Source organism: Notechis scutatus, chromosome Z (genome assembly GCF_049901735.1).
Source record: "Notechis scutatus isolate UNSWTSFEM ecotype Mainland chromosome Z, rNotScu1.2, whole genome shotgun sequence".
Lineage (NCBI taxonomy): Eukaryota > Metazoa > Chordata > Lepidosauria > Squamata > Elapidae > Notechis > Notechis scutatus.
Genome location: NC_142025.1, coordinates 131,337,437 through 131,348,968, shown reverse-complemented (window position 1 = coordinate 131,348,968; position 11,532 = coordinate 131,337,437). Strand labels below are relative to the sequence as shown.

At 36.4% G+C, this 11,532-nt stretch overlaps 1 protein-coding gene and 1 pseudogene across 1 annotated transcript; both read left to right on the top strand.

Annotated features, from left to right (window-relative positions):
* Positions 1-2,921: 2,921 nt before the first annotated feature.
* LOC148129294 (vomeronasal type-2 receptor 26-like) lies at positions 2,922-6,296 on the top strand. The gene is made up of 2 exons (XM_087947441.1): positions 2,922-3,110; positions 5,412-6,296. The coding sequence occupies exons 1-2, from the start codon at positions 2,922-2,924 to the stop codon at positions 6,294-6,296; spliced, it is 1,074 nt and encodes a 357-aa protein (XP_087803567.1).
* Positions 6,297-7,526: 1,230 nt separating this feature from the next.
* On the top strand, positions 7,527-11,188 carry LOC148129293 (vomeronasal type-2 receptor 26-like; annotated as a pseudogene).
* The last annotated feature ends 344 nt before the right edge of the window (positions 11,189-11,532 follow it).

Here is an 11,532-nt window from a genome sequence, read left to right as displayed (position 1 = left end):
CATATTGATATTCTGAAATAATAATAGCTACCAAATGGCCAATCAAGTAATATTCCTGGAATCTCTGCAGCATCAGTTTTGTGGCCTGTCCTACTTGAAAACATTGATACATCATTTGGAAGTCAACACATTTGATTATAATATTTCTTTCCATTGTTTAAGGTTAAAACTCACAATATGTAAGAATATAATGTATAATGGGCAAAGAACACTCCCTCTCAGAGTCTGGGGAGGTGAGAAGAAAATTGATTATTGGCTGGATGGAGCCTGCTGACTGGGGAATACTGGGAGTTGAAGGCCACGCATCATAATTGCTGAAGTTGAGAAACACTGGGCTCAAAATTTTCAGAGTTGACTCCTTCATGTGAAGCCATAGTAAGCTAACCAATCTCAATCTTATTTCTTGGCCAACCTGCTTCACAAAGTAAGGCATCAAAAAAAAAATTATGAAAATGATAATGGCTAATTTATTTATACCTAAAATGGAAACTATTTGTAACTGGAGACCCCATGTCTGCCCCACCCATCCATATATTCTTAAATACTTCAGAGATAATGTTGTGGTTCTTTTGGGTCATAAGAATGAGTACAAGATATTTAATGGATAATGTCAAAGGACTATTCACTCCATCATATTATTTCCTCAATGGAGCAAAGGGATGCCTACAGGAAGCTTAAACATAGATATGATCATGCCCTTAAGAACCAACTTATTTCTTGTCCTGGAAATATGAGACCAACTTATGCCCAGTAGCCACTGATAAACTTATCTTCAGTGGTCTGCAATGATTTCTAAGGTGCTGGACAAGATCATATGGAAGCAAATTATTTAGCTGGATATGTTATTTAGCAGTACTCTGTTCCTTGGGCAGAATTCTCCTTAACAGACCTTCTTATTTCAGTTTAATCAGTGGAACGATTTCTTCCAGAAGTCACTGGTGCTTCATCACTGAAGGTCTTTAGGAATCACCATTTGTCCAGAATGATATAGTCTCCTACTTGAATACAGAGTGTACTAGAAGATCAATTCTTCCTTCTCTGCTTTTTTTTTTCTGTTATACCATAACAAGATAGAAAAAACATGTTTTCTTCATCATTTCTGATGCCACCTGATTCCCTGGAGATTACAGTATTGAGAAGCACAGCATATTTTCTACAAAATTATTCTTCTAGTTGACACTGACTTGAAGTCATACATGTAGACAGAGATATCCCCAGGGGTGCTGGGTGGGCATGGCCATGGTGGGCATGGCTTAGTTGGCCTCCTGCACCACCCTGGGAGTGAAAATGGGCTGTGGGAGGGTTCAACTTCCCCAGGCTGAAGAGGCTTTCTTCAAGCCCAGGGAAGGCAAAAATGGCCTCCCTGAGCTTTGGGGTAATGAAATATCATTACTCTCAAGGCAGAAAAAATATTTTTCCACTCTTATTGCATAAAGGTATATAACATCCATCCATCCATCCATAGATTCAGCAGACCAATGCATATGCATTTAGTGGTAGGATCCAGAATCGTAAAGACCATGGCATAATAAACAGCTGGATGATGACAATCAAAGTAGGAGTAGGAGATCTTAAATTAAAGGACAATCATTGTGACTGTTGCATGAGAGGGTCCTTCTTGTCCCTGAGAATTCTTGTGTGTTTGTTGCTGCTGCCACCAACTGATTGTATGATATCTCCTGCAGTGTGTGCCATTCCTGAGTACCTAAAAGTGCAATACCAATATTTTCAGCCAGGTGATGTGATAATTGGTGGGATAATTTCACAGCTTTTCTCACTTTCTGAAGGAACAGACTTCAGCTCACACCCTACACTCAAGTGTGATTTTGAACCTCTGTAAGAAAAACCTCACTGATTTCTGGAATACTTGGATATTTTCATTGATATGCTTTCAGCAACTTGACATAGATTCTAAAAATCAGATAATTTTACTCCTTCATCCATTCATTATGGTCTTCTGGCAATGGAATATAGGAGATTTTGAAATGATGGTCAGACCCAAAATACACAAGTGGCAGCCATGTTAGTTTTCATCCCAGCAACTGTTATCTTATTGCTCTTGGTTTTAACCCAACTATTTGGCTTAAACTTAAAGCTCCAACACTCAGCAAGCAGTTGGATATTATGATCTAAACTTCTCTTCTAGCTATGTGATTCTATGATATTCATTATATCTCCTGGTATGCTCTGAGTTTATTCTGATCTTTAACATTTTGTAGTAAGTAAGATATGCTAGATTTGATTGTGTGAAGTGGGAAAACCTGCTTTTGCTTAAATCCTTGTATACAGAGGCTTCCTACTCAAAAATGATTTGAAGGAAATATCTTCATATTTCTTTGACTTGTGAGAGGCCAGAAGCAAGTGATGGTTTAGTATGTTGGGTTACATGTAATTTGGTCTGGTCTAGAAGAAAAACAATCCATCATTGAATAGTTTCACTGCATAAGTTAATGAAGCAACATTTAGTATAATATCTTTTGCAATGTAAAACATTGCATTTGTTTCTAAGCACACATTAGGTTAGTTGAAATATTGGAGAAGGGCAGCTCCGTTACAGGCAAACAAGCTAGTTAAAAGTAACTTCATTCCAAGTATCACATTTCCCATTCTATTTTATTTATTTATTTATTTGGTTTGTCAATTGCTTACAAGATAATAGGCATAAGTAAAAACATAGTTATGAATACATGGATACATATAAGAAAAATAAAAAATAAAAGAAACAATAGGACAGGGACTGTAGGCACTTTGGTGTGTTTATGCACGCCCCCTATTCTCCAATGTTCTCTACTAGTAAATATAGGGTACCACTTGCAGGATTAGTATGCAAATGCTCACAACACTGAACTTCAGGGCTTACTCAAGATGTGTCTTTTACTTTAGTGTAATGCTGAAAAAAATATCAGCACACCCTAGCCTTGATGTTTGCTGTGAATGAAATCAATGGAAACAGCATGATCTTACCCAATAGGACACTGGGATTTCATATCTATGATAGCCACTTTGATGCCCAGCTAACTTATCAGAACACGCTGAACCTGCTTTTTAATCAGAAGCAAACTATTCTGAACTACAAGTGCAGCAAGAAGACACCAGCAGCTGTCATTGGGGTATCCTCTCTTCATCTTCTCTTCATATAGCTACTATCTTAGGGATTTACAAGATTCCTCAGGTAAAGTGGATTACACATGTATTGTTTAGGAATTTATTGTCTATTACAGTGTGTCTCAAACTTGACAATATTAAGATGGATGGATTCCCAATTGACGTGCTTAAAAAAGTTATTAAGAAATTTATTATCCACACTTATTAAGAAAATATTTGCATTTTAAAAGAAACTTATTATCTACATCTTATTGTTAAGATTTTTTCTATAATGATGTATGAAAAGAAGTTTGATCTGAGCAGAAATAATATGACTTCTAATTTTAGTGTGAGAATATGAAGTTTTAAGATCTCATTGCTAGCACCACAAAATTATGTGTAACCATTTTTTTCTCCTTGTCTTATATTAAAGTAATACTATTTCTTTCTCCTTCGCTGGTACTGTGATATTTCAGGAAGGGAGAGAGATATTGTACTTTTTTCTTCTCATTTGCTCCATGGTAAATTTGTATATACAAGTTTTAGTGAACCATTTAGAATTAGAATTCTTTATTAGCCAAGTGTGATTGGACACACAAGGAATGTGTCTTGGTGTAAATGCTCTCAGTATACATAAAAGAAAAGTTACATTCGTTAAGAATCAAGAATCATAAGGTACAACACTTAATAATACTCATACGGTACAATAAACCATCAAATCATACTAGGAGGCAGTCAGTATAGATCATAAAGGTACAAGCAACAAAGTTACAGTCATACAGTCACAAGTGGGAGGGGATGGGTGATAAGGAGTGATGAGAAGATTAATAATAATGCAAACTTTTTAAATAGTTGGATAGTGTTGAGGGAATTATTTGTTTAGCAGAGTGATGGCATTCAAGAACAAAATGGTCTTATGTCTAGTGTTCTGAGTGCAGTGCTCTATAGCATCGTTTTGAGGGAAGGCAGTGAAACAGTTTATGTCCAGGATGTGAGGGGTCTATAAATATTTTCACAGCCCTCTTTTTGACTCATGCAGTGTACAGGTCTTCGATTGAAGGCAGGTTGGTACTAATTGTTTTTCTGCAGTCCTAATTATCTTCTGAAGTCTGCGTTTGTCCTGAATAAAAGGGGTTCCTCGTTGGAAGGACAAAAATTTGTCCTCAACCGGATTCATGTTTTATATTCTCACAATGCTCACTGGTGTTTATCTTTAATATGGTGATTATCTTCTTTCTCTTTTCTCTATTTATCCTGGCCTTAACTGTTCCCCCTATTATTTTTTCTCTTAGTTCCTTTTCTGTACTTTATTAATTATTATTGCATTAGAGAAGGAGATCAAAAGTAATCTGATACATGAATAACCACTGATGCATGAATAACAACTTTAAAAAAAACCTTTTAAACTTACAAAAAAAGATAAACATGATAAAAGGAATATTTCATATTAAGTGATATGTTCGGTGATAGCATTTAGTTGGCACTGTCTGAACTTAGGCTGTAACCAGGGAAATAAAAGGAATAATAATGAATCAAAAATAAATAGTGAAAAATTAGAGCAAGGAAAGGGACATTTGTACTCCCTGTGTTGTTAACTAGAGATGGGAAATGGATGACAAAAGAAATAATATGTCTAAATGCACATAAAAGAAGTCATGATGATATGGAATCACTTATGCAGAACAAATGGTGTATTTTATTATTTATTGATTCATTTATTTATTTGGTTTGGTTTAAGACATGTTAAGGTGGGGGAAAATTATTATGCTACATTGAGTCTGTTTGTGATTGGAGCAGCCTGTGGGTAGTGGAAACTAATTAAATATGGTTCTTGTTTTTTAAGAAAGTAAGAACTACTGTGTTCTTCTCCATACCTTGCTATGGAAGTGAGAATTGGGTATCTCAGGAGAAACGTAAAATTAGTTGAATGCAGTGAAAATTGAATACTTCAGAAGTATGTGCTTAATAACATGAGATATAAGGTCAAGAATGGATAGGTGAGAAATGAATTGGAAAAAACACAAAAGTGAATAGAAAATAGTGCAAGCTGATGAGTTTCTATTGTACATAGAAGGCATGAGAACAATAGGTTGTAAATAAAGGAAGCAAGATTTGAATCAATCATGAATTATATTGACTGAGCTTCAGCATGGGTGGATTGCAAGACTTTTTATAACACTACAGCTTTCTGAAGTTAAAATGGTGAGGATAAGAGGATTTAAGGTTACAATGTGAGGGGGACAAAACCCTAGTATTATAGAAAAGTACTTGACCCTGTGGATATTTTTATATTTCCCTAATATGAATGTAATTGTGTTGGCCTTTAGGTCTCCTATTGTTTATATACTCCACCAGTGAACGATATAAGCCACCCGTCTTTTTTATACCACATGGTACCTAATGAAGCACATCAATATACTGGGATTATCGAGCTATTGCTGTATTTTCATTGGAAGTGGATTGGGATAATGGCCATGGATGATGATAAAGGAGAAATATTTGTGCAGACCTTGGAGAAAAGCTTTTCTGATAATGGGATCTGTATTGCCTTCTCTAAACGAATGCCCCTCCAAAGCAACATTTTAGACATGGTTCTTAATTTCGATGAAATCTTAAAAGGGATGTCCCTGTTGCTTAGTAAACCGAGCATCAATGTCTGTGTTGTAAGTGCTGATGCTCACATGATGTTAGATTTGCAGATGGTGCTCAGTTGTGCTGAATCAGATATGATGCTGCCTGTGCAGAAGGTATGGGTGATGACAGCCCATTGGGATTTTTCAGTGGAACCATTTTTAAATAATTTAAATATGCAAATCTTTCACGGCGCCCTGTCCTTTGCAAGTCACACCTCGAAGATGTCAATGTTTCAGAACTTCCTTCTCTTCCAAGACCTCCATTCTCTTACTGATCATTTTATCAGAGTCTTCTGGGAACAAGCATTTAAATGTTCATTTCCAGCTTCTGCAACAGACAAGGAGAACCATGGAGGCTGTACTGGCAATGAGAAACTAGAAAGCCTTCTACAGCCTTTTTTTGAAATGAGAATGACCAGTCAAAGCTACAGTGTTTATAATGCTGTCTATGCTGTGGCACATGCTTTGCATGCCTTTTATTCATGCAGAAGGAAATATGGAGCTGTGTTGGATAGAGATAACTCAGGGACTTCAAAATTACAGTATTTTCAGGTAATATGTCACCTAGGAGGCAGATAATTTTTGATGCATCAATGTTATTGTTAACATTAGTGTCTTCATTTATATAAGAATTCTCGTTCTATATATAATGCCTTACTGAGCATTCCTAGAGGAGGTACAAAGAAGGCAAGTATATGAGTATATGAGTAGTCCTTGACTTATGTCCACAAGCAGGACCAACATTTCTATTTCTATGCAAATCAGTTGTTTAATGAGACCTGCCCATTTTTTGTCATGGTTATTAAGTAAGTCATTTTAGTTGTTGAGCAAATTACACAATAATTGTGTGAATCCAGCTTCTCCCATTGACTTTGCTATCAAAAGCTAGATGGGAAGATCACAAATGGTGATCACAAGACCCCAGGACACTGCAACTATTGTAACTACATACCAGTTGCCAAGTGCTCAAATTTGATCACAGGACTGTAAGGATGCAGCAATAGTTATAAGTATAAGGTCTAATTGTAACTTATTTTTTCAGTGCCATTGTAACTTTTAATGATCACTGAATGAACGGTTATAAGTCTAGGACTACCTGCAAACAATGGAGATAAATACATGTAATAGCAATAGCATTTAGACTTATATACCACTTCACCCCTCTCTAAGTGGTTTACAGAGTCAGCCTATTGCCCCCAAGAATCTCAGTCCTCATTTTGCTGACCTTAGAAGGATGGAAGGCTGAGTCAATCTTGAGCCTGGTGAGATTTGAACTGCCAAATTGCAGGCAGCCGACAGTCAGCAGAAGTAGCCTGCAATACTGCTGTCAGGTGAGGCTCCATTCAAAATCCAAGAAAGAAAACCTTAGACTCCATTGTTTTAGAGAAAAGGACTTTTACTGAAAATTGATATGATAGCATCAGAGAAATACAAATCAGAGGTAATAGGTGTGAAAATCACATATAGAAAGTTATGCCAATGTTCCCACCCCCAATAGTTCAAATTGCCCATCCACTCTGAGATGTGCATAAGGTCATGTGGGGCATCTTCATGTGGTGTTTCAGACATCTGGCTCACCATGGCAGTTGATCTTGGCCTGCATAGATAAGGAGCTGTGCAGTAAGCAAGTAAGCATAGTCAAGAAAGTTTTCCCAAGTTTTACAGTCACCCTCTCAAGCCTCCAGCACTCTTCCCCCACACACCTAGCCCAATTAATCTTCCCTCCACCCCATTTCTATGGCAGCCAGAAGGACAAGCAGAAGAAGGATTCTTAAAGGCTGACAACTGCACTTTAACCATTGCGCCACCATGGCAAATAGACTCCATAATAGCAATAAAAGAATGAAAGTTTTTTCTGAGACTATCATTTTTGTAAGTTTTGAAAGAAATGAGAGATGTATTCTTGCAGATGCAGGATGCTACCAAATCCAGTATTTAGGATTTTATCCATCTTTTTGCAAAATATTCTAATTTAAGTAAATAATAAAAATTGCACAGTAAGTTAAAGCAGAAAAAATATATAACTGCGTAATAACCACTTGGAAACTGCCCAGAGATACTGGAAAGTAGACAATATATAAATTTAATTTGGTAGTAGTAGTAATAGTAGTGGTAGTAGAGTAGTAGTAGTAGTAGTAGCAGTAGTAGTAGTATTCCCTTGGCAGGTAGTAAGTCTTAACTTGGAAATACTTGGATTCCCAATAGTGACATAGGTATACCAAGATATTTCTATGCCAAAAGAAATTTTAGTCTATTTGTTTGAAATACATTATCTGCTATTTCTTAATATCCTTTTAAAACTGAGCTGAATAGAAATATCTTATTGGGGAAGGAAAGAATGGGACTAAGAATAACTGAGTGATAAAATAATTAAGTAACTGAGTACAGCAAAATTCTATTCCAAGCCAAACAATTGTCACTGTTTTCACCACTTTGGTAATAATACTTGCCAAAACTTCATTTCTTCCAGCTTTACCATTTCCCAAGTCAAGACTCCTTTAACAACTGTGCCGGAGACAAAGTGTCTTTTGACAAGAAGGGTGAATTGCTAGATGGATTTGACATTAGCAACTGGGTTACTTTCCCTAATAAATCCTTCATGAAAGTAAAAGTGGGACAAACAGATCCTCAAGCACCATCAGGCAGAAGGTTCTCCATCAATGAAAGAAAAATCACATGGCCAGCCCATTTTAACCAGGTAGGACCAAAATGAAGTTTCAAGTTTGAAAATCAAAATAGATGGCCTTCTTTTCAGCAATTAATGATTGCCAGTATTGTTATAATAAGTGTCTGGAAGACGACAAACTTGACATTTTTGATCCAGTGTGTGGAATTTTAACAAAGCTAGTTTGCAAAGGGAAGAGGACTGAAAGAAATTGATGGCTTCCATTCTCTTTTTCCTCAAGGAAATGGAAAACTTTCAAATGACAAAATGCTCAGGTGCCTGAAGGATCTACTCAGTATCTTTAATACCTCTGATTGAGGAGATCCATTTTTATTATTGAGTTTTGTCTGTCTAGCCTTTAGGCCATCCTTACCACCTAACCCATGGTAAATTTTCAAGTTATATTAGCCCCAGTCTACAGAGTGATAGTTGTTTTTTTCCTTTATATAATTAGTTTTGGGAGATTATTTTAGATTTCCTACAAGAGCAGCATGATGGCCTTGTGGTGAAGACTGCAACCTCCTACTTGAAAGGTTGAGAGTTCAATCCTAAATAGCACTAGATATCTTTCTTTCAGGGCACAAAGAAAACATATATATCTGCTGTGAACACCATGTTGCATCAGGAAGGGCAGCTGGACAGTAAACACTCATTCTTGTAGAGGAATTTAGATTCCACATAGGTCCCCATAATTGAAATGGGGTAATAATAATAATATAATAGTAATAATATAATGTATGTATTGACTTCTGATGCTACTTGATGCTCAACATTGAGCAGCTCTGACGTCAAATACAAGCAACTCAGAATGATCACAAGAGATGAATCACATATAGTAGATTATTTCAACATATTAGTGATGAAAAAAGTCTATTCCGAAAAAGAATAAGGTTCATCAATAATACATACTATTTTGGATCAGTTCTTTCTTATTTGTGTACATATCTGCACAAACACACATACACTCACACACAAAACTAATGAATATTTCTCCAAAGTTAATGACACATGTACTGATTTCTGAAAATTGAAATTGAAAAATGAAAAGATTCAAGGGACTCCCCCCTCTCTCTCCCTCCCTCCCTCTCTCTCTCTTTCTCTTCCTTTAATGAATAGACTATACCTCTTGCTCTGTGCAATGATCATTGCCCACCAAGCTCCAGAATGAAAAGGAAGGAAGAGGAGCCATTTTGTTGCTATGATTGTAATACTTGTCCATCAGGAAAATTTTCAAATGAAAGAGGTGGGAAATGTTGTATTTTATTATTATGTATGTGCAAATGTGTGTCTCCATAAAGACACACAGAGATATCATACAAAGATATCACACACATAGCAATAGCATTTAGACTTATATACTGCTTCACAGTGCTTTACAGTTCTCTCTAAGCAGTTTACAGGGTCAGCATCTTGCCTCCAACAATCTGGATCCTCATTTTATTGACCTCGGTAGGATGGAAGGCTGAGTCAACCTTGAGCCGAGTCAACCTTGAGACTGCTTGCCAAATTGCAAGCAGTCAGCAGAAGTAGACTGCAGTATGGCACTCAAACTACTGCCCCACCATGACTCTTCAGGTCATCCTCATTATTCATGAGAGTTCTATTCTAGTTGAGGTATATATATATATCTCCAAATATATCTTTTAACAAAGAGATATGATCAGATGTTAGTGTTGCTGGACTATATCTGCCAGCATGTCTGACTTGGAGGATTGAAAGCAATGAATGATGAGAATTGTTGCACATTTCAGTTTCAAAATCCATAGTTGTCCACTGAAGTTTGATGACATAGGATGTTTTCAATTAGTAAATACTTCTCAGTAAACAAGAGTATGCAAAATTTGAAATACTGCTATGAATTCTGAAATACTGTACATATTTTCACAGATATGGATGATTGCTTAGTCTGTCCAGAAGAACAGTATCCAAACAAGGAAAAAAACTTGTGCATTCCAAAGGATCTAAATTTCTTGCCTTATAATGAAACTTTGGGCATCACTTTGGCTGTTCTGGCTTTATCATTTTCTATGACCACAATGGTGGTACTTGGAATTTTCATAAAACATTGGAATACTCCCATTGTCAAAGCTAACAACCAGAACCTCACTTATCCTCTCCTTGCCTCCCTTTTCCTCTGCTTCTCCTGTTCCTTGCTATTCATTGGTCAGCCCCAATTGTCTTCTTCATCAAATTGCTTTTGGGATCATCTTCTCAGTTGCTGTCTCTTCAGTTTTGGCCAAAACCATCACAGTGGCTCTAGCTTTTATGGCTACTAAGCTAGGATCAAAAATGAGAAAAGGGGTGCGGAATAGATTTTCAAATTCTCTTATTCTTTGTTGTTCTTGCATTCAAGCAAGTATTTGCATATTGTGGCTATGCATTGGCCCTCGTTCTCAAATCTGGACATGCATTCTCTTCCAGAAGAAATTTGGACATTCATTATCTTCCAGAAGAGATTGTAGTTGAATGCAATGAAGGATCAGGCAACATGTTCTATTATATTTTAGGATATATGGGATTTCTTGCTCTCATCAGCTACATTTTGACTTTCTTTGCTCGAAAACTGCCAGACTCTTTTAATGAAGCCAAATTTATTGCTTTTAGCATGCTGGTGTTTTGAAGTGTATGGGTGACTTTTGTCCCAAGTTATCTGAGCACTAAAGGAAAATACATGGTAGCTGGGGAGATCTTCTCCATCTTGGCTTCCAATATAGGAATATTGGGATCTATCTTTCCCCCTAAATGCTACATAATTTTACTGAGACCAGAACTCAACACAAAGGAGCACCTAAAAATGAAAAATTAACAATTACTAACAATTACTATCCATTGATTTGAAGAAGTTAGTACTGGCTTTGAGAAGAAAGTTGGAGAGATAAAATGTTGCTCAGTTGTGAGAAGAAAGAAAGTGTATGAAAAGAATATAGCTCCAACTTGATCACACTGCTCTTAAAATGGGGAAAGCGGATCTTTTGGAGTAGTTATCAAATGTCTGTAAATATAACATATAACAATAAAGTAATATTCTTGTAATCCCTGCAGCATCAGTTTTGCGGCCTGGACTACTTGAAAATATTGATATGTCACTTGGTAGTAAACATATTTGATTATAATATTACTTTTTCAGCTCTTAAAGCAATGCATCTTGTG